The sequence below is a fragment of the Dicentrarchus labrax genome, unplaced genomic scaffold (assembly GCF_905237075.1).
Source record: "Dicentrarchus labrax unplaced genomic scaffold, dlabrax2021, whole genome shotgun sequence".
Taxonomy (NCBI): Eukaryota; Metazoa; Chordata; class Actinopteri; family Moronidae; genus Dicentrarchus; species Dicentrarchus labrax.
The window spans coordinates 13,233,304-13,260,787 of NW_026136715.1; the positions used below are offsets into that span (position 1 = coordinate 13,233,304).

At 41.6% G+C, this 27,484-nt stretch overlaps 1 protein-coding gene across 8 annotated transcripts in view; it reads left to right on the forward strand.

Moving 5' to 3' along the window:
- The first annotated feature begins 823 nt into the window (after positions 1-823).
- The window catches only part of LOC127377911 (cyclin-dependent kinase 17), a 39,592-nt gene continuing 12,931 nt past the window's right edge, over positions 824-27,484 (forward strand). Inside the window, exons 1-5 of one of the 8 annotated variants that reach the window (XM_051426225.1) lie at positions 824-1,176; positions 6,348-6,541; positions 9,097-9,261; positions 21,206-21,339; positions 24,805-24,930. In XM_051426225.1, the coding sequence (XP_051282185.1) occupies positions 6,379-6,541; positions 9,097-9,261; positions 21,206-21,339; positions 24,805-24,930 (588 nt within the window). In that variant the 5' untranslated portion in view covers positions 824-1,176; positions 6,348-6,378. Of the gene's footprint in view, positions 1,177-6,347; positions 6,542-9,096; positions 9,262-15,997; positions 16,324-16,359; positions 17,234-21,205; positions 21,340-24,804; positions 24,931-27,484 lie in introns of those variants that run through there. The other 7 variants (XM_051426226.1, XM_051426227.1, XM_051426230.1 and 4 more) reach the window with 7 other exon arrangements.

Here is a 27,484-nt window from a genome sequence, read left to right on the forward strand (position 1 = left end):
CACGCTGCTGTTGTTTAAATAAACCACACGGTGGCGGTGAAGACCTGCAGGCAGACTTCTCCTCATCAAGCGTGTTTGCTGTGTCATCTGTGATTCCTGACGTAATTGTTGGGGATCCAGGTGATCCCCAGGAGGAAAAAAACTAAGAATTAAGTTTTTTTCACTTTCATTTTATTTATTTTTTTGAAAAAGGAAACATTTAAAGCACTTTATGTGGAAGACTTTCCATCAGTCTTCCACAGAAATCACCTAAGTAGTAGACATTTTATATTAAAAGGAGAATATGCTTGTTACTACATGTGTCTGGGCTATTTAATACTGTAAATAAATGTAATCCAGTTGAGTTAAATCATCCCGTGTTTTTTTACACTGGCCAGTAATTCCTGCATTAGTAGGAATATGAGGTAGTATGAATTTAAAACTCACAACTTTGGGACTGCAGGAACATTTATTTTACCGCTGCAAGCAAGTGTACTTTCACTCATGTTGGTAAGCTAAGCACTGGTGGTTGATAGGCTACTGAATTTCCATAATTTTCAGTTCATGCATTATTCACAAGGAATTTCTCTGAGGTGCATATTTAGATGGGAATGGGTCTTGGATAATGAAGGCTAATTTCCCCGGTGGCATTGCCCCCCAAATTAATCTATTTGACCCCTCTTTTTTTTTTTTTTTTTTTTACAAAGAGAAAGTCTTGAGGGGTTGGAGGTGGGGGTGGGGGGTTAGAGAGTCTGATACACACACATTCACAATCTCTCTCTCTCTCTCTCTCTCTCTCTCTCTCTCTCTCTCTCTCTCTCACACACACACACACACACACACACACACCCCTTGCGGTGTTTTCCGGGATCACGCCACCGCTTCCACTTGGGATCCACGCAGCAGCAGCGATATGGCTGATCATCACCGGGACGGGACGGTGCTGTGTTTATGAGCGAAAGTAAAGGCAAATAATGCGTTATTACAGGCCCACGATGCGCTTGCTCCGGCGATGGGACACCGCGGCACACCGTGCAACACAGGAATAAGCCTCACCTGGCGGGTAAAATAGGCAATCTGGTGTGTTTTACAGCAAAGTAGTTGGAGGAACTTGTCGCAGTGGATTCATCCCAGCGTGCCGCCTGGATTACCACACACAAGTGGAACAATAGTCTCCTGCAGCACAAACACTAGCAGGTCAGTGGCAGCGCTATTTTGTTTTGTTTTGTTTTGTTTGTTTGTTTGTGTTCAGCCTGTCTTAACTCCTCGTTTTTTTTTTGATCCCGCAATGAACAACGCTTGAGACGATAAGCAGCGATAACCACGGTTGTCCTATCACCTGACATTGCAGGTGATATTTTTTTTCGGCTCGTTCAAACGAAGGTATTTGTGGTGAGTCTTTTTTGGCTGGGTTATATTGCGTAAGTGCGCGTCTATGTGGAACTAATGTGGACACTTGGATACTCTTCAAATATCACTCTGGAGATCCGAATCGCAATGTGGAAATTAAAGTGACCACGGTAGCAGATAAAAAGTGATACATAGCGATGAGGACACCAAGTGTAACCAACATATTGACATGTTATAATGGTTTCGGGGGTCCTAACGTGTAAATCCACAGTCATTACGTCGGGATACCCACGGAGGTGATCCCAGTCCCATTTCCATGGAGTTTCTGAGTCGGCTGGGTGGCTGTGTAACTTTTCTTTGCCCTGCCCGACTCCCCTCCTCCCGGATACTTGCGTCAGGAAAACACGGGGAGAGAGGAACTGACCGAAAACGCAAAAGGCCCGGAAGGTAGAGGGACCTCTGCCAGCCCGGGCCCGACATGAGCCGCCGCGTATTTGGTTTGAGTCCCGTGATTTTTACCGTACAGGCTGCTCGCTGCCCACTTATGTGCGCTCTGCCTTGCAGTCATGTCTCGTTACATGGGGGATATTGGGATCGTCCGCAAATGTGACAGTCTGTCCTACGGTCCTGCAGTGTTGTCGATAACCTCGTGGGTGCTCGCTGGTGGCAACTAGTATACTAACACAACCTATGTTGAACAATTATTGCCAATATCAAAGGCTCTGGACACATCATTTGTTAGCAGCGTGTTGGGAGTATCATCTCGCACTAAATTATTTATGTCCGTCTCAGTGTGGGATGTCCAGATTGAAAACCATGCGCATCCGTCAATGCCTTTGCAGTTGCACTCTGATAAAAAAAAAAAACTACTCTCACTAACAATCCCAGACCAATAATAGCCTAATAGGCCTGCTTTATTACTGCATGTCTTGACAATAATGGGACATTTAATACAGTTTTTGGTAAGGGCCTCCTTATATATTTTTCAGTCTTTATAAACATAATACAGAATTTCATAACATTCTTAACATACATGTGTTTTTGGCTTTGTGCATGGTCTTATTTTCGGACAGTGTAATGTCATGAAACCAATAACTGTGCAGTTGCACAGGATGCACTTGTATCTGTGTCTTCTTGTTTTGAATGTCACCCAGTTGCACACCATTGTGGTCAGAGATAATAATGCATAATTATATTAATTAATGACTGTATTTATTCAATGTTATCCTTTGCCAGTTTTCATTGCAATCATACCATGACAATATGACCATATCATGTGACCTTCTACAAGATCCAGTCTTCCAGATGCATTATCCAATCTAATTTTACACGTAGACATTCACATGTTTGAAAAGTTTTGTCTAATGTAATAAGTAACAGTGGAGCACAGATCATTACTTGGAACAGCAATTTGAAAATCATGGAGACAGACACCCTATTCTCCTTCCTCCTCTTGTGGCTGGAAATGGCATTTCAGATATTTTGCCATGTCCTTTTGCAATCTTGTGCTTCTGCTCATTCATTCATCATCTTTCACTAATTCCTTCTCCTCATCTAACTCAGGAGATTTAGGTTAAGTGACAGAAGAGCTGCTTAGGAGGAGCCATTTGGCTTATAAGGAGAATGGACTATTTTTTAGGTTATTTGTTGGTTTATGTGTGTGTGTTTGTGTGGATGTGTGTAGGATTCTGTAGTTGGGCAGATTCGTGCATTACTCATGCATCCTGAGGCCGCTGCGCTAAGCAGCGTTCGGAGTGCCACTGAGTGCCCATTCCACTCTGCCACATTGTATGTGAGGGCATGCATGCGTATGATTCATGTGCCACTGAATTGCAGAAGAATGCTTGTTTGTTTGTGATGAAAAGGAAAGAAATGAGGTAAGGCGATATCTGTCTGAAACTAAATATGGGCCTGCCTTCTGTACTGATTAAAGTAAATTTTGTGTCTGTGTGTGTTTGGCAGAGGAATCCCAGAGCAAGGCTGGCAGGGATTGCATGCTGCAGCACTGTGTGGCATCCCAAGAACTGGAGGGCTGGAAGTTTTCATAGCTGACACGAGCATGTGTGTGTCTGTGTGTGTGCATGGTGGCAGAGAAAGGGGAGATAGAGAGATGTGAATTCCCAGTTTTTAGCCTCTCTCTGCCTCCTTTCTTTTTCTCTTTACCTCAGAGACACAAACTGCGGTTCCAGCCTGGGCCTGTAACCTAGCAACCCAAATGGTGTGTCTTGAATAAATCAGACCATGTTCCTCCTCCTGTCCTCCTCAGGGGTGTGTCACTTCACCTCACCTCCATGCAACCACATCCAAGCAACCACCCACACACGCATGTGGAAACACATGTCCACATGCTCACAGACGAACAGACACACAAATAACTTGATACACAAGTGGAGATGGTTTTATTATTTACTCCTGTGTATCACTCACCCTGTTAACCTTTGCTCTTTAGTGTTTGTGTTTGTGCAGCCCATGTTACACTGCTGGTAAATTCATTAACACTTCATTGTATTGCTTTCAAACACAACTAAAACTGTGCTGGTAGTGTTTTTAAAGGAGTGAGAGCGGCTTCGTCATCTGGAGCGTGTCCCTCCGTTTAGTGGGAGTTACGTATCAGAGTTGTTCGTGGTTTGCCGGGTGTCTGGTGAGTGTGGCCTGCACATGCTGCAGCCTGGAGCCACATGTCTCGTCCCACTCACTGTTGTGCCTCTGCCAAGCTCTTCACACTGCCACGTCCATCTGCACCAGACAAGACTCAACATCCAACGCACATTCATAACACTTCATTCTTCCTGAAACATTTTTTTTGACCAACACAGGCACATTCATACACTCTCAAATATCTACTGAATGCAGCCTATAGCTTTTATTTTATTAGGATAAAGCTAATATTGCAGCATTGCAACAAAGATTTGAACATACAAAAATACTAGTTTGGTATTAAAACTGTGATAGAAAGTAATTAAAAGCCACTTTAATGTAGTTTTCAGGTAGTAATGTTTATGTTCAGTGGGTGTATCTATTTCATACAATATTTTTGAAAAGCAGATGGGAAAAGTTTACAAACAAAGTATGAATACTTAGTTGAAAAAGTTAATACTTAAATATTTCTATAAGGTTAATGGTGTTTGCTTATTTTGTGTAGTTGTTTACAAGATAGACTACCCCATATTTCATAAAATAGCATTGGAAATCTCAATTACATAAATAATATACAGTGATACCCCAAAGTATTTCCCTCTATGAGCCGCTGGGTAATAAGATTCCCACTGCATTACTGTTCGTGCTAATTCAACAGAGATAAGATGAAGACTGTGAAATTAGTCATTATTGTGCGTCTGTATGTGTGTGTGAGCATGCCTGGATGCAAGCATAGGTGTGTGTTAATGATAACACTGGTATTTAACTGGGTAATAAGTGGCGCATTGTATTATCGGCTGTTCCCCCGTAATGTGAGTCATTTATTCCTGAAAATCAGTGGATGACTGCTACGGGGTTGCATGAGGAGAACCCAATTTCCTTGTCTGAGCAGGCTTCTTCTCTAGTGAATTCTGGGAAAACATGTAAATGAAGGGGGAGGGAGATTCGTTCCATACTGATAATCCATGGGTGACGGATGTTATGAAATGAATGTGAGTTGCTCTCCTTTCGTTCTTTTGTTCCCTTTTTAACTTTTTTTTTCCGTCTCGGAGAAACGCCTCCGGCTGAGGTGCAAACCGCATCCAACTGGGCTCATGTAAATTGGCAGAGGCAATGTTGTTAGCAATGGATACATGCCTAAGCGCTTCTTCTAGTGAAAAAAAGCCAGTCGTCCTGAGTGAGGATCGCTGGGTATGAATTCCCTCAGAGCACTGGCTGTCTCTAATAGGCCTGAAAGACTGAGAGCCTGAAAGGATGAATGGCTTTTGTTGAAGCCTCCAAGGTTGGACACAAAGAGAAAGGCAGTCGGTGCCGTGTGTGTGTGTGCGTGTGTGTGTGTGTGTGTGTGTGTGTGTGTGTGTGTGTACTTGTGCATGTCAGCTCTCGAGCCCTTATGGGTTAGATAGCAGTAGCAGGAAGTGGAAGGGGGACAGAAATACTCTGCCATAGCTTCCTCTACCTCCAGGCCAGTAAAGCAGAGCGCAGAGGAACACGGCGTGCAAAGTGACCTCAAAACACATAAATACACACATGCAAACCACATATACTGTACATACACACATAAACCAGATTCTAAATGTCTGCTGAGGGGCACTCTGAACAATATGTAACTTGAAAGTTAAAGTGGTACACACAGAATGACGCAAATACGCAACACACACAGGCGGGTCGACTGTGAATATAAAGAGCACTTTGCTGGAAAAGTATGTGCTTTTCCTCACATTTATTTTAGGGATGCTTCTCTCTCCTGTAACCACATTTAGTATATACAGTATTTGGAACCAGCTTTTCATCAGAGTTGTTTGGCTGTAGTCACTTGGATACTAGCTTAAACTGACTACCGTAGAATCAGTCCTAGATGGTATGTACTGTTTTTTTGTACTGGAATACTGTAGATGTCTACTGTTGGAATACCATGACTTCATTTTGGATAGTTGATGGATGAGCCAGTGAAATGTATGTCAATCACAGCTCATCCGGGTCGAACTGCTCTTGTCTGAAACCTCTGGGGAGTTGCATAGTCAGCCATTTACATGTTTTTTTTGTAAATTTTTTGTTTGTTGCTCTCTTTCTCTCTCTTTCTCAGTCTCTCTGGGTCTGCTCTCTCATTCTGTGTCTTTTATTCTGCAATGTTTGCACTTGGGATACATAACAATGAGAACACACGCTGAGTGAGCAAACACAATCATCGGGAGCCCAAAGAACTGTGGAAAATGCGCCGAGGCTGCACTGCAGTAGTTTCACTGTACAATGAAGATTAACGGGGCAGTGTGGATCGAGCTGTTGATGGTTGTAATGAGAACAATGACCATGATGATGATGTGGATGCAGGTGGTGCTGATGATGATAATAATGATGTTGCTTGTTGTCCCCCCCCCCAGGCCTTTGGGCCCCGGTGGTGCAACTGAGAAGATGGACAGGATGAAGATAATCAAGCGAAGGCTGTCCATGTCCCTACGCAGCGCTCGGCCCGTCGACGACTCCCTGTCCGAACTGGCAGAACAGATGGCCTTGGACGAGCCATCCGCAGCCAGGGACAATGGTGAGACACGTGAACAAGTGCAGTCACATGCAGGTATACTCAAGCCCTTATGTCAAGCATTGCAGTTCACACACAAGCTCAATGTTTCATGCAAATAACTTGTATGTGTGTCATACTATGTGAGTTATATTTATATGCTGCATGTTAACACAGTAGCTCAGTTAGAAGATACAGAAGAGAAAGCTTTAAAAAAAAGGTTGCAAGGGAGTTAGTATTGTCATTATGATGAAGAGTCATTGTGTCACCTCCATAACCCTCTTGGGAGTCACACAGTGATTAGTTTGTCTCCAAACATCTGTTACAGCTAGTGTGTTACCACACAGGAACAGGCGAACCACGTTATTAAAGAGCAATTTCTCTTGTGCTCTAACAGTTCGAGACCTTAAGACTTAATTGGGAGCCTTTTCAGTACATGAAGAAGCATTAACTGATGCAGTGGTTTGCAAATGATGTTGTAGGTGGAGAGAGTCAAAACAGAGGTCATAACTGATCATTGCATTCAGGAAGATTATGCAAAATCATGACAGCAGATATTGTCCTCCATTGTTGTATGTCTTCCATTTACACTTAACTACTCCCTGAAATAATGTATTAATGCAAGTATCTCATATTTCCAGTATTTGCACGTCTTTCAAAAATGTTTTTGTGTTATTGTCAATCATGAAGACATACAGACATGCAAACACAAAACTGACACACATGCACACAAAGTTTCCCCTTGAGCTTTTCAACCCAATGGAGTCATCTTAACCTTCATCATCTTCACCTCATCCTCAGATTCATCACCATCACTTCACTTTTCACTTTGCTTCACTAGTTAATCATCAAGACCAAAAGGAGTAATATACCGGAAATGTATGTGAATTCACAGAGCTTTGTTGTGTATTCATGAGCAAAAGAGAAAGCCTTAGTTCCTAGATGAAAGTGCAAAAAGCAATGTCATTCTCAGAAACTCTGGGTGCCATCTGCTGGGCATCTTCCAGGATTGCAGGTTTGTCTTTGGAAAAATCCGAGACCTCACCTGACACACTGTATGTGTGTCTTGTGTGTGTGTGTGTGTGTGTGTGTGTGTGTGTGTGTGTGTGTGTGTGTTTGTGTCCTATTCTGGATACAGTCGGAAAACAGGTCAGAACATAGAGTGAGGGAGGTTGCCTCTGTTTCAGCAGATGCTTTTGTCTCAGAGAAAAGATAGACAGAAAGTGAGAGAACAAGAAAGCGTCTGTGTTCAAATATAACTGCTGGCTTTGGGGTAGAGATGTTGGCTGCTTTGCAGTTTGGATACAAGGAGTGATAATTTTATTTTTTATTTTTACCCGTTGTTGTTATCAGCTCCCAGGATGCGGCATCCATACATATACCTGATTAATGCCTGCCATCTTTGTCCACTTCCTCCTATTTTTACATCCCTCTCTTTAGTCCTTAGTAGCTCAAGCTATGTTAGTTCAGAGCAAAAGGAAGAGAGAGGCAGCTGGATGGAGGAAGTGATGTAGAGGATGAGGAGAGGGACATTAAACTTTAACCACTGCTCTACATCTTGTACTTACCATCTCTTGCCCTTTTCCCTTGCTGTATCACCCCCCCCCCATGTCTATATATCTTAGTCCGACTGTGCAAAAGAATGGTAAAAGATACTCCTCACATTTTTCAAAGTGCTAATTAGAAGCAATGTGGAATCTTATGCTGACCTCAGATCTGTTCTTCCACTGTTTTCTCGGAGGCAAGGTTGTGAGGAATCTGTGAGAAACATTAAACCGTAGTGCTCGGGTATCACAGTGGAGTGGTGATTTACAGTGCAGAATGTGGAGAAAATTGAGGATTATTTGAAAGATAGGAGATCTGACATGTAGGCTTCCACCCACATTCTGCAGAAGGACTCATTAATACTAATGAATGTGAGAGAAAGGTGATGATTCATGCATGCTGACAGGGTGTTATGGCATTTTGCTGTGGAGAAGTCAAGGAGCATTTGTTTATCCATAAGATTGATTTGACCCACAGACTGAAAATTTGCTACTAACAATTAGCTAAATATAAATTCTAGTCCTGTTTCCTACCATTCATCTGCTAGTATTCTGTGTGTGTCTCTTTTCACTCTCTGTTCTTCAAAATCAGTCTTTATCAGTCTATGACTCAACATATCTTCCACTATGCATGTCTCATGCCTCATACACTTCCCATGACTATTTCTATTACTGTGTTCAACCACTGTTTACTCTTCTAACATGAGTACACCAGCTGTATGCATTCCCACCCCTTTATCTATTACTACATATGATACTGTTCCTATATGTTCTGCTACCTCTGTCTGGTCTCTGTGTGACCTTGTGTCGTCTTTTTTCCTCTTTCCTTTTTTCTCCTGTTCCTTCCTACAATTTCTGCCTGTCTCTATTTTGCTGCTTCTGTTCCCTCTCCTCTGCTATCCCTCTCTTTCCCTTTATTTATTTGTCTTTCCTTTTCTGGTTTTGACCCCCTCCTCTTTCTCATTCGTGTCAACCTGCTCCTCACTCTCTCGCGTTCTCGTACTCTCTTCTCTCCGCCCTTCCTTTTTCTCCCTCTCCCTGGCTGTCCGTCTGCATCGTGTGTCTCAGAGCCCATGGTGGTGTGCGCCGTGCACCCTCCTGCCTCACACAGTGCTCCCTCCTTCCTGCGTCAATATGCTGGTCATCTGGGCCGCACCGCCCTGCGCAGAGAGCCGGGTGGGGGTCTGGAAAGAGACAGAGCCTTCCTGAGCCTGCACAGAACTGGATCTCTGGGTACACACACACTCACACACGCAGACACACTTTTGCACAGAACATAAGCCCACAGAAAAATATATAGCTGGATGTGCTAAGTAAGCTGGTTTAATTCAGAGAGAATCATTCAGAGAATTAAACCAAAGTCTTGAAGCACATTTAATGTAATTTAAAACAAACCAGTGGTTGAAAGCACATTACAGTACAAGTACATTTACAAGTACTGTACTTGAATTTTTCCATTTTATGCTACTTTATACTTCTACTCCACTACATATACAAATATTGTACTGCACTACATTTATTTGACAGCTATAGTTACTAGATACTTTAAGAGATCAAGGTAAGATTACACAGAAATGAATCAATGATCATCATGATATCTTTATAAAATCAACCAGATACAACATAAAATGCACAGTAATGCATTAGTAAGTAAGAGTAATTACATGATATAATAACACCGACAGGATATTTTTGATACTTTAAGTCCTTTTTACTCAATTTTGAATGCAGGACTTTTACCTTCAGTGGAGTATTTTTACCTTGAGGTATTGGCACTTTTACTGGAGTAAAGAATCTGAGTACTTCCTTCACCACTGAAACAAACACACTCCCTCACATTATACTTACTCACATAGACAAATCACCACACAGATTCCTGTATCATTCCTAGTTCCTTGTTTTTCTGCATTCTGTGTTAGTAGGTCAGTGACGAGTATAGGGCAAAGAGTGTATCTTTTTGTCCTTGCATGCTTTAACAATAACTTAATATTCAGCTGTGTGTGTTTCACCAGAGTAACTTCAAGTTTGACCAATACTGCCACCTTTGGGTGGAAAACACACACACACACACACACACACACACACACACACACACACACACACACACACACACACACACACACACTCTCTCTGATGTCCTGTAGATGTCAATGTTGCTTATACAATGAAGGGTGTGTGTGTGTGGGGGGGGGTATATGTATGTGTGCGTGTGTGTGTGTTTGGTGCGTGCATGCATGTTTGTGGGTTTTCTGGTGAATTTAAAACCGTATTTACTGACGCAACTTGGCTATCCTCCCAACATTTACTACGAATCTAGAAGGCTAACACTCTAATGACCTTAATCCAACATACACAAACACACATACATGCTCACAACACCCACATGCTCACACAATCACTTTTTCCCTCTGTCTGTCTGCATTATGTAATGGAATGGTGGTCCGTGGCTATATGGATCCCAGTAATCTCATTCCCAACTGTGGCAGAACAGCTTAGATCAGGAGCAGTGGGATGGAGAAAGGATGGGAAAGTCAAGGATGGAGGCAAACGGAAAGGGCCGAAGACTTGGATGTTGGAGATGGGTTGTAGAATGAAATGAAGCTTAGAAAATGGCGTGAGATTGTTTACAGGGTACTGAGCGATAGAGAGGGAGAAATGAAAATTATAGATGAAAGGAGGGAGCGACAGAAAGAGTGGTAGGGGAGTTTTAGTTCCACAATGGCTCCTTCAGGAGTCATATTAGTTTTGTGCTGTGTATCCCCTGAGTCCTCGGCTGAGTGAACTGCAGATAGACCACAACGAGGATCCTTGCATTCATTGAACTCTGGCTGACAAGATAACTAGTCTTGTTTCAGGAGCTTACAGTTTATTGTGATCCTCCAAGCTGGGAATACAATAAGAATGGATGGACCTTACATGATCCCTGTAAAGAATTAAGGCTGGCAGCATAGGTCTGGCTATAGTCTTTATTTAGCCAGCCCTATCCTTTTAGTTACAAAATAAGCCAAAGTTCTCAAATTTTAAATGCTCTCTAAACACATGATACTGCTGCTAGATGCAACAAATGCTAATCTTCTGAGTTAATGTGGGGTGTTAAAAGCATAGTTTGACATTTTGAGAAATGCGCTTATTCCCCATATTCCCCCTGCTTTCAGTATTTGTGCTAAGCTAAGCTAAGCCTCGCTGTGGCTTCATATTAAATGAACAGATACAGAGTAAGAGTGGTGTCAATGTTCTCATCTTCCACTTGGTAAGAAAACAAATAAGTGTGTTTCCCAAAACTATCCCTTTTTAGCATGACAAATGTGAGAACACAAGAATGTATGAAGAATGAGAGAAGAAGAACAAAGTCTGAGAGTATCAGCAAATGTACAGCACTAGAATGAACTGGCAGAGATTAATGTTAATGTTTGAAGTCATTTTCAATACACTATTTAAGAGGTGAGGACAGGCAATATGAAGAAATATCAGTAGGAATATGTGAATGTACCAGTCTTAAGCCCATGGGTTGGTGGTCTGGCAGAGTGACTTCATTCTGTGAAATCCACAGCTGTCTCTGAGCTCAGAAAAGCCCTAAAAAGGACGTAGCTTGACTCAGGACCTAGAATAGATGCTATTATTAAAATCGTGATAAGGTGTAGTTTAAAATGTTAAGAGGTACGCTGTGTGTGTGTCTGTGTGTGTGTGTGTGTGTGTGTGTGTGTGTGTGTGTGTGTGTGTGTGTGTGTTTCCCACTGGTTGGTCTCGCTGACTCACTGTGTGCCACTCAGCAGTCAGAGCACGTCGCACCCTTTAATAGAGCAACATGATGATGCAATCTCTCTTTCCTACTGCACTAAAGAGATTGCCCACCATTTCTCTGGCTTTCTCTAACTTGCTCTATCCATCCATAGAAGTAAAGTTCAATAAAATATATTTTTCATCCGTGTAAGTGGGCCTTACTGCAATGTTATATGTGCATGTTAGAGATTTTTGGCCTTTAGCCAGAGAGCTTTTACAGGTTTGTGATTCATCTGTTGCTAACTGGGCCAACACCCACTCCCACCACACTGTACTTACAGTTAGGAAAGATGAGCACTGCACTTTCATTTTTTGCTTTTTCACCCACTACCTCATCCCTTTCTCTCTCTCTGCGAAGATCTGTAGTTACACTGTTGAGGATTAGTCGGCCCTGCTGTCTGTTTCACTGAGAAACAGGGCTCTGCTGAAAGCTGCCTGCTCTTCTCTAAAACCCGTCGCAGGCTGCTATTTCTGATACTGTCACAGATGTCTCCTCTCGTTCTTTTCTCCCCCCCTTGTCTTTGTATCTGCCTCTTTCTCTCTACATACATCAAAATACTATATTTAACCTCCAGATAAAACCACAAGATAAACGACGGAAAGCTTTTTAGACCACCCTTATCTCTCCCTGTGTATTGCATACCACGAGAGACCTTGTCTGTGCCAGGGATTTAATGTAATGCATTAACACTGCATTAATCGCTGTAGCCCTCTCCCTTACTCCCCTACACTCTCGGCCGTCCATTTGCTCACACAAACCCTCTTCGCTCACTCCCAGATTGGATTTAATAAGAACAATGGAGTGGACTCCTTTTATGTTAGTTGGTTTTGTAAGCTTTTTGTGTGTGCTGTTATACTTAGCTAGTATAGCTAGCTTGTGCTTGAGGCGGAGATGTTGCTAAAGAATGCCGGCGATACAGGAAAGGAATGGGGCGGGTGAGGCGTTGGGGACCAGCACATACAGAGCCGGTAGCTGACAGTAGGCACTCTGGTCCCAGTAATTGAATAATAAGATTCCTTAGATGCAGATAAAAGGTTTGGAGGTAATTACTGCAGTCTAAATTCTCCCTCCCTGCAGCCTTGTGGGTGTGTTTCTCTATGTGTGTGTATGTGCGTTCCTCAGGGATGTTATATGCACTTTGATTTTTATTGTCTCCCTAGTCTGGAGGCATACTGTGGTATTTATGGGGAAAAAAAACATTGGTGAAAATATTTTAATTGGAAGCTCAAATGTAGCCAGCACATGTGACAAGATGTTTAAAACAAGCTGGCAAGAAAAAGTGACAGTGAATGAGACCTTGAAGGGAGTGAAAAGCAGTGTGGAGGTGGCTGCAGAGCAACAGAGAAATCTTTGATGTATGCAGTTGCACTTGTGAATACAAAGAGACAGGGAGACAGTGATGGGTGGAGGGCTGAGTGGATAGCTTTTGTCCTTGACTTTTTAAGTACAGGGATGCAGCACTCTACATCAATATATGTCTGTCAGTGCACTATAAATGGCCATTATATACATTTGAATCTAATTTATAAAGTATAGAGTAATGGGCCCCAAAGAAAAGCAACCAGGGGCACATTTCATGTAGAGTAGCTGAAGCAAACACTGCATACTTAAAGTCCTCCCAAATATTTATTTTAATACACTTTTCACACCTAGCTGGATTGAAAATGTCTTCAAGATGTGTAAAGTACACAGTGTGCCGACGATCTCAAATATTTACTTATCCAAGCCAATTACACCGTTTTTAGCTGGTGCAAAGTATAGTTGTGTGTTTGTGTAAATGTTTTTATAATTAACAGCATGATTATTGACATGTAGGGTGTGAGAACTTTTCTCCATGAGCGTATCATATTAGTTTAGGCCTATAAGACAACCTCATTATTGACATGATGGGAGAGGTGTGGTATTATCTCACAGCTGTCAAACTGTTTTTTCAAGTGTTCATCCTTGACAATGTCACAAGGAAAGATGGCATTTAACGCTTTATCTTGCTGACATTTTGGTTGCAGTTGCCATTCAACACATCCATGTTCTATAAACACTTCCTTTATGTTTTTACGGTGGCATTTCACAGTTCCATAGGAAACACAGAGGCAAATATGCATGCACACAGAAAATGGTGACACTGTGGAAGAAAAGAGCTGACATGCACCACACTAGTCGGGGTGGCATATTTCTCAAAAATATACTACAGCTGGATTTTCGTCTGTCATCTTTGAAAACTATATTCCCATTGGACAGTTTTTCTCAGAAATACATTGGATTAACTTCTGAATAAAGCGGTGACACTTTTAAGGTTATAAATGTGGACTTAATTATTTCCACTGGTGGAGGAAGTATTCAGATTCATCTCTCTATAAATCTCTCTATAAAAGCAAGAAATCTCTGTCTGTCTGTCTGTCTGTCTGTGTGTTTGTGTGTGCCTCAAATATCTCTGCAGATCAGGATCAGACTGACCTGAGAGTTTCAACATGGCTGCTGTGTGGTTTAAGGGTGTGCAACGTCGGCTTAGTTTGGACTACAAAAATACCGTTAATAAATTATTTCATAAATGATTTACGAATTCCGCTAGCATTGTCAACCATAGCCACCATAGCCACATGCGCACCAGAGCCAATCACTACAGAGCCAACCCCCACGAAAACACCTTAAGAAACACACTGATCTATACCTGCAGCGTCGCGAGCGACTTTATACCTGCAGCGGGTTTTGCACCGGCTGTTCGGTCCCGTGCATCTAAACTGACTGTTGTGGATTACTGAGACTGAATGAGTATGGACCGAGTCGGTTCCGGTCTGAGGAGATCCAGATATGCGAGGACAACAAACTGGAATCGGAATCTGTGGATGTTCGTCTGTAGCTAGCTGCTACACCTTCAAACACAACCTTGTTTGGCCATCCATGAAAAAGCTACTTAACCTCCCACTTTTCTATAGCAATACATACTTCCTACGGGCACTGCACTAGTTTAAGTAAAAGTAGCATTAGCATACTATAAAAATATTCCATTAGAAGTAAAAGTTCTGCACTCAAAATTCTAAATTATATTTAAGTAAAAGCACAAACGTATTAGCAACAAAATGTAAAGTATCAAAAGTAAAAGTACTCACGCAATATGACCTCAGTCACTTATATGATTACATTTTTGGATCATCAGCCTATTAGTGATGCAACTTTATAAACACTGATTTAATGTTGTAGTTGGTCAGCTAATCTTACTGTTGGGTTGTTTTATCAATAACAAGACATCATAATTTATAATTTATCGTATATTTGGTGCATAAAATCCTTATCTGAAATGTAGCTAATAGGGCTAGCCCTTTTAAATAATGTAGTGAAAAAAAATTCACAAAACAAAAGTGGCCTTACTGTCCGTCCAGTCAAATCAGTTCTCAACATAACTAACAGCCGATTGCTTTACACTTAAGATTGATCCCTCAGTGTTGTGTTTCAACAGGAAGTAGGTCACATTGAGGAAGTAATGGGACCTTTAAGAATGCTGGTTTCTGTAGAAAAACAAGCCTGTGATGCTTGTGATGCTGCCCCCTTCAGTCGGTATTGTACATTTTTATTTCGAGTGGAAGTTTGGGATTTGTACAAAGAAAACACCAGTGTTTTCAAGTACAGCAAAACATTCTTCAGGATCCACACTTTTAGATCCTGCTGAATAGTTCCCTGTTTTGAGGAATGTGTTGGTTCATAGTATGTATTCACTGCAGGTGTGTCATAGAGCCATATGTGTGTAGTTTTTATAGGGATGTACTGTAACTGTGTGTGCAGTGGCATGTGTAGGGGATATTACGTGTGTATGTGTGTTGATGAATAATGGCCTGTGCTTCAGGTCCATGGGGAAGGACGGCAGGAAAAAAACAAATAGGAGGGTGGAGAGAATGTATAAGAAAGGGAAGATGGGAGCTAGGATGCCAGAGGCGTCACTCAAAAGCCTCAGGGTTTCAATTTCTGTGCTAGAGAGAGATAAGGACGAGGAGGCAGAGGACGGAGAGGAGGGAGGGAGCAAGACAGAGCGAGAGAGAAGATGAACGAGATAGAGTGATAGAGATGGAGTGCAAGAAAGAGGCTGATCAAGCAGAAAATGTTGTCATTGCCTCCTGAAAGAGAGAATTGTACTGTATATTCAACACCATCTCTGGAACCAGACAGAGATAGGAAGAGCGAGGGTGGGAGAGATAGAGACAGGAGGAGGGGAAGAGAGAGAGAGATTGGTATCACATGAGAGGGAGGAGAGTAATAGCAAGGTGAAGGGAGGGAGCAAGAGGACTAACAACACTGAAAGCACTGATAGGGGCGCCAGAGGCAAGGAGGGAGCGATCGAGAGAGGGAGTGGAAATAAGGAGAGCAGCACAACAGCCTGAATAGAGTGGTGTGCTAAATAACTGGAAGAACAGGGAGGACAAAGGGAAGAGGTCTGAAGAGAAGGAGACAAACATCAGGAAAAAGAAGAGGACACTGGACTGTAAATGAAAGTGAAAAAAATGAAAGAGCTGGAAACCAAAGAGGTCAGATAGTTGAACACCAGACAGATGAAAGTGTTTTCTTCCTAGAAGGTGCTGTAAGTGTGTGTGTGTGTGTGTGTGTGTGTGTGTGTGTGTGTGTGTGTGTGTGTGTGTGTGTGTGTGCTTCAGTGTAAATCATATAGATGGAGACAGAACACCTGTTATTCTGAGATGATGGGGTGTAACAGTTTTCAGCTTACGTGTCTTGGACTGTCTCTGCAGCATTTTGCCTACCTGCACGGTGTTTGACCTTCCTTAGTCAGCAAGCAGAGTGCGACTGCAGAGAGAAAAAGAGCGAGAAGGAAGGAGAGGTGGAGAGAGGGAGTGTCTACAGAAAGGGAGAGAGAGAGGGTGAGAGAGAGAGAGAGAGAGAGAGAGAGAGAGAGTGTTAAAGTGGAGTAGTAGCCGAGGGAGTTGTTGCATTGTGATTAGTGTGCCTGTGCAGTCTGTGCTGTCCTCCCAATGTAAGTCCTGTTCTCTACTGCATGGGACTCTCTCCTGGAGATACAGACAGCCTGAAGATAGGATTTTGCCCTGCAAGCTTTGACACTCAATAAGCTACAACTTCGGAAGCCTGGGTCCCACCTACTGTTGACAGGACACTAAGACTGGACTGAAGTGGTTTCAACTCCTCAACAAGGCCCGTCTTTTTATTTTGTGTTTTTGTAAAATGTATTTTTGAATTTTTAGTCACAGTTTCAACTGTAGTGCTTTGAATCATTTGGAACAATGGATACGTCAGGCAACCCTCAAGGGTGCTCTGCTCGTGCTCCCAGTGTGGGAGACTCAAGGATGGGGGAGGCTAGAGTAGCTGAGGGGATGAGAATGGGGGAGAGAGACGCCCCACTGAGGCTGTCACCATTCCGTATGCTTCGAGTGCTGGACTCTTGCCGTCCTCCAGGAAACCGTATTGGTGAGTCTCATCACTGTCATCTTCATCATCAAGTTCATCTGCATCCTGATCCTCCATTTCATCAGGTCTAGTTTGAGTTTCAGTGCTATACTGATGACAGATGACAGCAATTTTTATAACCATATGTGTGAGTCCTTTCAGAGGTAAATGTTGTTCCGTAGATGATACTGTAAATAGTTGTACTCCTCTTGCATTAACACATGCAATATGTCTGTATACTGATTTCTCTCTGTGGGACATAAATTAAGTGTGTCCTGGGGTTTTATTAGATACGAAGACATGGATTTATGTTAAGTAGTTTTCTCTCAGAATCTGCTGATCCTACCACTTTGGATATCTTAAACGTATTCATTTTAAAATATTACGTCCTTTATGCAGCTGGTTTTAAAGATTAGAGATGCAGTGGGTTGGCTCGGGGCACTGTGTGTGGGTATCTTCAGGGATCCAACAGACTCTTTAGAGAAGTGAAGAGAAGTGACCTTTGAGTTCTTCTTTTTAATTTTTTTTATTAATTTGCTTATCAGCATGATGACTGCAGTATCTCTATTCCTCCCGTTCATGCCAGACTCAGACAGTATGCTGTCCTTTACTTAAAAACTGTTTTCGAGAACTCTAGGCCCAAGAGCAAAAAGAAGAAGTAAAATGTTTCAGTTCAAAGCCTAGTAATAATAGTGGGTAATGCATTGGATGTGGACAGTGACTATTAATTCTACAAGTACACCCTTGAGTAACCCCACTGAACTCCATGGCTCGCCTTGCCGAGTGAGGGCTTATGACAAAAAAAATTCCCAGCATTTCCATTACTCTTTGAAGGCCTCTTGAAGTGAATCTTACACTTACTTTACTTCTTTTAACATCCTTCCCACTGGCGTTTCAATCCTATTCTGTGGCACTGCCAACATGTAGCAGAGATGGATTTCCAGCTAAGTGGAGTACATACACAGTTGGGTGAGGTAAGGATGGCCCTTAAAGCAGTCCACTCACTCTTCCAGACGTGCTAGCAGGGAGTCAGCAACCCTAACTAGGCCAGCCTGGCTCCACACAGTGAGGCAGTGGTAGCTCATGACATTTACTGTCTGCTCTTAGTCTGCTATGGAAATGGAGCAGAAAGAACCTGCAGGAGACCGGAAAAGAATGTCCTGTGTGATTAGGCAGTATGTGTGAGTGTGTTTATCTTGAGTAGAGAAAGTGTGTTGGGGAAGCTGGTGTATGAGAGATAAATACAGGTACTTGTATGTGTTAGAAGAACATGTTCGTATCAGTTTGTTTCAAGGTTCAGGTTGATGGAATTTTCCTCCCAGGTCAGTCATCTTGTCTGATGCACCCACATCTATCTGACTGTTTACACAAACAGACGAGATGAGCACCTCTCCGAAAGTGAGATAGACCTGTGACATAATAGCAGTACTGGATACTCACTTGTCGTGAACGTGTGGTCATGTGTGTGCGTCTGACAATACGTAGATATCCTGGATCAATTTTCCCTCACTCTGGTGTCACGTTACCTTGAGTTTAATGTTTCACCTCAGGGTTGTGAGGGTTGATTCCTGATATGACTACCGACTGCTCGGTTTTCTTACCAAACTATTCTCTATGCATAGCCTGTACTCTTGTGTCTGGCTTTGAGGCCACAGGCAGTACATCAGAAGTTTACTAAGCATTTACACAGATGGATTGTGTTTCGGTTGTGTTCTGCTAATGAGCATATGCTGCTTTTGTCAACAGCCAGTTAGAGTAATGGACAGATGTAGGTTGATATTAGCAGCTGGGATCTACACAGGTAGTTGACTGTTTGTGGCAGTAAGAAAACCCGTGATGCAGTTCATATGTAATGTTGGCTTCTGACAGAAAACCATTAAACACCAGATTAGAGTGTATAAATAGCTTTCATTGATTATTGGAAGGTTTATGGAAGGTTTAAGTTAAGTAGGGCAACAATAGGTTTTCATTGTTTGAGAAAGTACCCAGTGAGAGAGTGAGAGTACCATATACATGTGTGAGAAATATGTTCGGGTCAATGCATATGGAACCCCAAAGTGCTCAATAACCAATTATTAACCAACAATTTGTGAAAAAAAAATTAACCAACAATTTGTGAAATAATACAAAAAATATTAAAATATATTCTTCAATTAAAGGCTGAGGAGTAAAAGAAGCTTCTACTGTAGCTAGCCAGCTAGGTAGGTAGCAGCCATGTTAAGCTAAATACACAGAACTGTCAGCTAGATAGTTTATTCAGAATTACTTTGACCTTGTTGCTGCCATTGACAGTATATAATTGGTTGCTGCTCTAGCTAACATGTGCTAACTGGTTAAATCTGGTGGCAGTTGTTGAGCTTGCTAGTTTAAGAGGCATGTGATTAGCTGAAAGGTAAGAGGACTGTGACAACATGAAAAGTAACATGACATTTTAAAAAATGGCAAGAAATAAAAGTGTTATTAGGGGTAAAATGCAATTCTGAAAAAAATGGTGATGTAGAAGAAAAAGAGCTGACAGCCAAAACACTAGTAGGGGTAGCATATGTCTCAAAATAACTACAGCTGGATTGTCCTCTGCCATCTTTTAAAACTATACTCCTACTGTTTTTTAAATCAAAAATGCATTGGATTATTTTCTGAGTGACACGCTCACACTTAGGAACAAGGGTCTCATGGAATATGCACTTGAATGTGCTGAGAAACTGTTATTTCCAGTGGTGGAAGAAGTATTCAGATTAATGTCAATAAAGGTAGCAATACCATACTATAAAAGTAGGAGTAAAATGCAATTATTAAACAACAATAGACTTGAAAAGTCTTAAAAAAGGGGCATTTTGTAATAAAAAAAATCCTATTATGAAATAAACATGATGTCATATAAAACCCTGAAAATAAGAATGATGAAATAACATTTCAAAATGAGTTGATAATTTGTTTTTATTTATTTATGTTATACAATTTATGTGATTATTTTATAATGACTTACTTTTTAATTAATTACTACTTACTGGGTCCATAAATTAATATTGTATCAAGCTTTTAGCAGTCCATATCCCATCTTTTCCCTTTTTTTAGCCCTAAGGCAGAGTCTGTAGACCAGCTTGCCTTTCTCAAATCCTAACCTTGACTACATGAAAGAGACACAAAATGACCTAGAATCAGCCTCAGGTGGTGTTGCCCCACTCCACAGCTGACAGATACTATAATAAATAGCTTTACCTACCCGGCTTTCAATGTTCTGTGCCTCACAGCTGACGTATCACAATCACTCAAGGGACTCATTTATCTTTCCGCTTCTTCTTCCTACCAATCTTCCCTCTATTTGTCACCCCGTTGCTTATGGTGGCTGTTGTATGTAAACATTAGATGATGGTAAGGTAAGATGTTACCAGTGTTAGAAGTCATCCCTTAATCCCTCTTGTTACGCAGTTTCTGCTACCATACACAAGACAAACATGCACACACAGACATTATGTGCTGTACGTGACCCAGACTTGAGAGCTATCAGGCACCATACACTGAAACTCAAAGACAGACCCCTTCCCCCCACATTTACTCACACACCATTGAAGGAGGCAGTCCTGTCTGCTGCACCGTGACTCATTAATCAGATGGAGTGTTGGGGGAAAGGAGGTGTGGGGGTGGAAGGCAAAGACGGGAAAGCTCCCATTGCATGGTGGGTGATATCGATCTCTGACCTCCTCATCTTACCACTGGAATTTTATACACACTCGACTAACACCCCTGCATTGCTGGTGGTACAATCCATCATATGGGGATTGGAACCCTACTATGCCTTTGTCAGAAAGTGAATGAAATCTAAGACAAAAGGTTGTGTCCTCTGATGGGTACAAGGAGAGAGTGATAGAGGAGGAGAAGAGAGTGACAGCATAGTGCTATAAAACAAAACAAAAAAGCATTCCAAAAAGACCTGAGCTGAAGGAAAGCACAGTGTAATTCCTGACAATAACAGTGTGTTTGTGTCTCTTGTAGGTATCGTCCATGAGAACGTGAAGATGGGTTCAGATGGGGAGAGCGACCAGGCATCTGGGACATCTTCTGATGAGGTCCAGAGTCCAGTCAGGGTCCGTATGAGGAACAACCACCATCGGCGCATCTCAAATGAGGTATGAGGAAGTCAGAGACACATCTCACAGATTGCACCTGGGCTCTGTCTGAAAACATTCATACATTCACTATTCAGTATTCAGTATTCACTACATACTATACAGGGAGTTCTATGCAGACTATATAGGGTATTATTAACTGGCCAGGCCCACGTGCGGCCGATATTATCTTATTGCAGATATATCGGTATATATTGTCTGTTGGCTTACAAGTAACAAGAAATTGCAGTACAGAAATGCCAAAGTTTGAGAATTTAGAAAGTGTCACCATTACATAGTTCCACCAGAGAGCACAGATAAATAGATTTTTACAATTTAAAATGTCCTGTTTAGTTTTCATCTTAGCCACAGTAACAAACAGATCTAGAGGATCTGTACCAAGATTATTATTATCATATATTACAAATACAAATTGCAATTAACTAAACACTGCTCGCCAGTGAATGGTAACATGCTGTGAAATGTGTAGGAGAAACTATGGTGGTCGCGAAATTCTCGAAAGGCTCTTCAGCCAGTGTTTGGTTTGTCCGTTCTGGGCTACTGTAGAAACATGGTGGTTCGATATGGCAGCCTCTACATTATTATCTATCTGTAGATAAAAACAGCTCATTTGAAGGTAACAAAAACACAACAATTCCTTTTTTCAGGTGATTATACACACAATTGATCCTCCAAATGTTCCAGACCAGACCTTTTAATTACCAAATATCAATGTCAGTAGTGGCCTCAAAAATACAGTATCGGTTGGGCTATATCTGATGGCAAAAAGCTAATTCAGACACTACTCTGGTCATTCCTTTTTTATCTAAATGTACTAACTTTTACCCTGTCTGTGCAATGCATGATGGCAGTTAGCTCTCAGTTACTCGACATACATTTTATAGTCATCAATTTTCTGACTTTTTGTGTTGTCCAATAATTAGGGTATATACTGTGTTATAGTGAATGGTGGAACAATTTCAGACTTAGACCTGGGTTTATCTAGCATTTAACATACAGCAAGTTGCCTGTCTATGTGAGTGCACGTATGCTGTGGACAGGTAAAGTTGCTATGTGTTGCTTTGTTGTGCCACATCCCTGAGTATGTGCTCATGTCTCTGCCAGAGTGTGTATGTGTGTGTCTGTTTGAAGGAGTTGCAGTGTGATGAGTGCAGCAGTATTACGGGAAATGCCTCTGGACACACAGGCTGCTGCCTCTGACTGCTGTGAGCAGTGGAAGGGACTAATTTAGACCATTTTTACCACAGAGAGGAAGAGAAGAGGGGGGCAGTGAAGGAGAGGGAAATACTGGGGTGAGAGAGTAATTATGGAAGAAGGAATGATATAATTATTGGTATGACAAAGAAAAGAGGAGATCCACAGGAACAGGGCTCAGGAGGTGATAAGAGTGGAGAAGGAGAGATGGAGGACAAAATTATGGTGGGAGAGAACAGAAAAACAAATTTTCCTCTCAGCCACCCCCCTCTGTTCACCCCTTCCCCCCCATCTGCCTTTCTCCCCTCAGGAATCTGTCCATTCCTCTCTCCTCTGCTCCTGCTTTCCCCCTCCTCCTCCTCCTCCTCCTCCTCCTCCTCTTTTTTCTTCCTCCTCCTCCTCCTCTGAGCATGTGGATGGCACTCTACCACAGTGCCAGCCTCTCTCTCTCTGTCAGTGTATGTGCAGTCATGTGGCAGGTCAGAGACATGCATCGTGGAAAACGCATGTTTGTGACTGTGTAGAAAAACACGTTTAAGGAGGACAATGAGGGAGCTACTAGAGCTGTTCTGCATTGTGAGTATGGGGACACGTGTGTGTATTTGGGTGGGTGTGTGTGTGTTTGGGGGGGCTCTTTATTCAATCTATACCAGTGAATAAGAGTGTCATGGTGTCCATTGTTTCCCTTTTTAAAAAGGAGTATGGATAGTTCAGATCTGTTGTTTTGGTCACAGTCGCTGGCTTTATGAATTGCATGAAATATGAAGTATATGATTAGAAAAGTTTATACATTTTTTTATTTTATCAGAGGAATATGCATCTTTATTGTGTTGTTCTTGCCATCCATGGTGAAGCAGTGCTTGCTTTCTGTGTATTGTACTCTTTTATGATTCAGACATTCAGTGGAGCTTACAAATTACTCAGGTCAAAGTCCATAGGTCATTTTTAATAACATGTGCTAATGCAGTCTGCAGAGCATTACCTTTACGTTTTCAGTGTGTGTGAATGTATTTTTTTTTAAGGATGCATTTCCAAACTGTCCTTAGGGGGACAGCTTGTATGTTATACTGCATGTTGTTATGTTTGCCAATGAGCTCAGATAAAGCCATTACAGGCGTAAAATCCCTCTGCCTTTCATCTTCAGGAATACATACACTTTCTACCCTCCCACTAACGCTCACATGTAAACACACACATCATTTCATACACTTACATCGAGGACACATACCGTGGGGCTGTTAGTACTGGGCCAGCAAGCCCCCGCTGCCATGGAAACAACGTGTGATTGGCACCTTGCCAGTGAACATGTCCTACATGGATAGCATATAGGAGTGATGCATTGTGGGAAAAGTAGCATCTCACAAATTGTATACAACCAAGGGTAAAGTATTTTGGTCAGAGGTATTCACTAGATTTGCTATGTGGTACAATCTGTCAGTGATAAAAATACCTTTATAAAGTATAATGATCTTAGGCAAATTGTATGCACACTCAAAGATAAGTCAACTAGACTAGGCAGAGGAGTTGAATGCGAAAATATCAAGCATGTTAATAATAAAGAAAAGGCTGTTTCCAGATGTGTTCAGGATGAGTATGGAAATCATTTCACTCTACAAATGGTGTAAAATTATCCTGAAACTCGCCAGCCTCTTGTCTGGAACCACTCCCATCATGTAGTGGCCTTTGACTGGCCTTTCATTCAGCCTTACTAGACATAAATTCCATTCACATCACTGTCATTCACAACAGCAGATGGAACCTGTAGACCAAAAGTGTGTGTTTGAGATGCAGTCACTTGACTAACTCATTGCCAGGAGTGACAGATGGAGAGAACAGACAAGTAGGCCATGTAACCAAGACTTGAGAAATAGTTTTAATGCCAGATTGTGGTGATCAATTAAGGCAAAGTCATCAAACAGCCAAGAAATATGATGTCAAATAATGTGAGGTGAATAGAAGTGATGATTGGTTAATACACTTATCCGCTGTTTAATTCTGAGTCTGTCAGATGGAATTACAGACACCAGTATTAGTCAGTCGTGTTTATTTTATTTAAATGACTCAATGCTGTATTGATTTATTTTATTTTAAAGTTCCAGAACATTTGATACATGCCAAATAATGTTATGTGTATGGAACCCCCTGTATGGTTACAGGTTTCAGTTTATTACATTTTTTTTAATTGTGATTAATATATTTTAACCTCTTATTTATGTGTGATTTAGATTTTTAATCTTGTTTCCTCCCCTTGAATCCCTCTTTCTGTTTCAGGACATAAACAAACGTCTGTCTCTCCCAGCTGATATCAGGCTACCGGAGGGCTACTTGGAGAAGTTTGCCATGAACAGCCCACCCTTTGACAAGCCCATGAGCCGCAGGCTACGACGTGCCTCATTGGTCAGTAATCATGGTGTCTGTGTGAATATTTGCATCTGCGTATATATGTGCAAAGCAGCTGAAAGTACTTTTTAGTCAGCTGCTTTGGCTTTGGCGGTGCATCGGTCGCTACTTAACATGTGCACTGTTGTGAGTACAGCTGGGTGTGTGCTGCTCTTATGATGCTGCTTTGTTTTGAAACAAAAGCAATATGAACTTTCAGTGCCATTGTGCACAACTTAAATGGTTGACTAAGGCCATTAAATCATCTGACACACTCAAACACTGGAAACACACAAACATAGACTTGTTTTAAACACACAATGAGTTATGCTATAGAGCTTACAATGGCTCAGTAGGGGGATGAATGATAAATTCATTCTGTATTATGTATCGAGGCCAAGAGCATTATGAGTATGAATCTGGGGGCGGGAGAGAGAGGAGGTGTTTGCTACCGGATGGATAGAGAGGGGGGGTGATGGGTAGAAATAGGCAGATATTCATGAATATGCAGCATGTCCCTTTATGCCACTGTGTATTGCTGCTGAAGTACTCCTGCTCTTTCATTTAGTTTTTTTATTTTGGTCACACTTTATTTACATTTACTCTTTTGTTTCAAGTTCCCATTCATACATGACCAAATAAAGCAAGACTCCACTGTTTTCTGTTTCACTCTGTCTTACATGCTGTTTTATATTATATTCAGTCTGCCTTACTGATACATTTTACAAGATTTTAACACGATTACAAAAAGCTTGATATTCTTTGGGAAAGCATAAAGAATTTGCCCTCCATTAAATATTTCTTGCTGTAATTATTGAACAGGGCCGGCGCCCTGCCTCCAGCTCTCGGCTTGAAGCGATTTAATGACGCAGCTTTTCCGCAGGAGTCTAACAGAGATGAAAGGAAGAAATCTTTGAGGAGAGGTTTGCAGGGAAGAAGAGAGGTTTATAGTGTAAGGGTGGATGAGAACAAGGGGATAAACTTTTCTCTGGTTTTGTCTCTACATTTCTGACAAGCTTTGGTCTATCTACTTGTGTATGGCTATGTTTCTTTAGGGGCTGTTGTATGCATGTGATGATGTGATGTAATATATCAATCAATAATTCAGCAGCAGTGTCAGACTCCTCTGCTGCAGCTCCTCTCCTGAGGAGGATTACACACTGGGACACCTTGAAGTGAACCACAGAGCAAGGCAGAGAGAGGGAAAGATGCAGAGAGGGATGACAAGAGAATTTTAAGGGAATGAAAGGACAGGGAGACATGATTTTAAAAATGGTAAGTTGTAAGGATAAACAAATATGTGGAGAGGATTACACTGTAAGAAAAGACAAATTGGCTGCTGAGATGAAATTTAAAACCAGTCTTTACTTCGATCCAGGCTGAATAACAGGAAAGGAAAGGCTTTATTTTATCTCGGTCACCTTGCTGAGCCTGCAGAGTGCATGTAGGAAACAATACAGCTAGACTGTCTTTATTAGAGAAGCTCATATTGTTGCTTTATTTAGTGTGGTGCACCCATGCGAAAATATAGTTTTGACTGCAGTAAACTATTTGCTCTGTTAAAACTTTCACTTAGTATGTGTCAGGCCAACTTTTGCTCCGACCTGGAGGCTTGGAGTTAATTGGGTCGCCACTTCTATGCATTCCTCATAGATTCTATCTCTGCCCCTTATGTCAGTTTGAGCACCTGTAGCTGGAACTGACTAGAAGTTTGATGGGTCAAAATTAAGACCAGGTTGAACAATGTTGGATGGCATGGCAAATAAATGTCTTAACCCCTCAGTCTCTCCAAATGTTAGTGTATATATAGCTGTGTCACAAAAGAACGAGTGAGCTTCCTCAGTCACACTTTACCTGAATGAGTGTAAGATTAAAAATGACAATATGTTTCTGAGCACAACGATATAACAGCTTTCTGGCTATCAGCGAGCTTGTCATTTGTTACCGTAACACAGAACCTGTGTCGGGTGTCCCTTAACTGATGCTTGCATTCGAAACCATGTATTCTGATCTTTGAATCGCTTCCAATGTAATGTAAGTGAAGTTGGTTGGTATCAGTTTTCTTTCATAGCTGTTGCCCATTGATAATCAATTATTCACAGCAGTCCAATGAGATTCAGTGTTGAATAGCACTGAGGAAAGAGATGTCATTTTATCTCAAACCACCAACTCTTAACCTCACTTCTTTTCTAGCCCATTCAATCGTGCAGTATCAGGAAATTGAACTTTATTTAAATTTAACTATAAAACAGAATGTCCAATAGACCTTTTTCATAGCCACCATTTTAATATGCAATAGTAGGGTAAACACAGGTATTACCAAAGATACTATTAAAGGTTCAGCTTCATTTAGGTCAAATAGAGTCAGGGCTCTGCCACACTAAATGGAACATAACATACTTTTGTATAATTGGTAACACCTATGTTTACTATTTTAAAATGGCTGTTAGGCACCATTTAATGTGCCCTTCCCCTCTTGGTTATATTATGCTATCATTTTTGCTTTTGAATAATAAAAAGCTACCAAAAAAATCTGAATTGAGCTCATGTGTTAGTCTACTACTCAAACCTT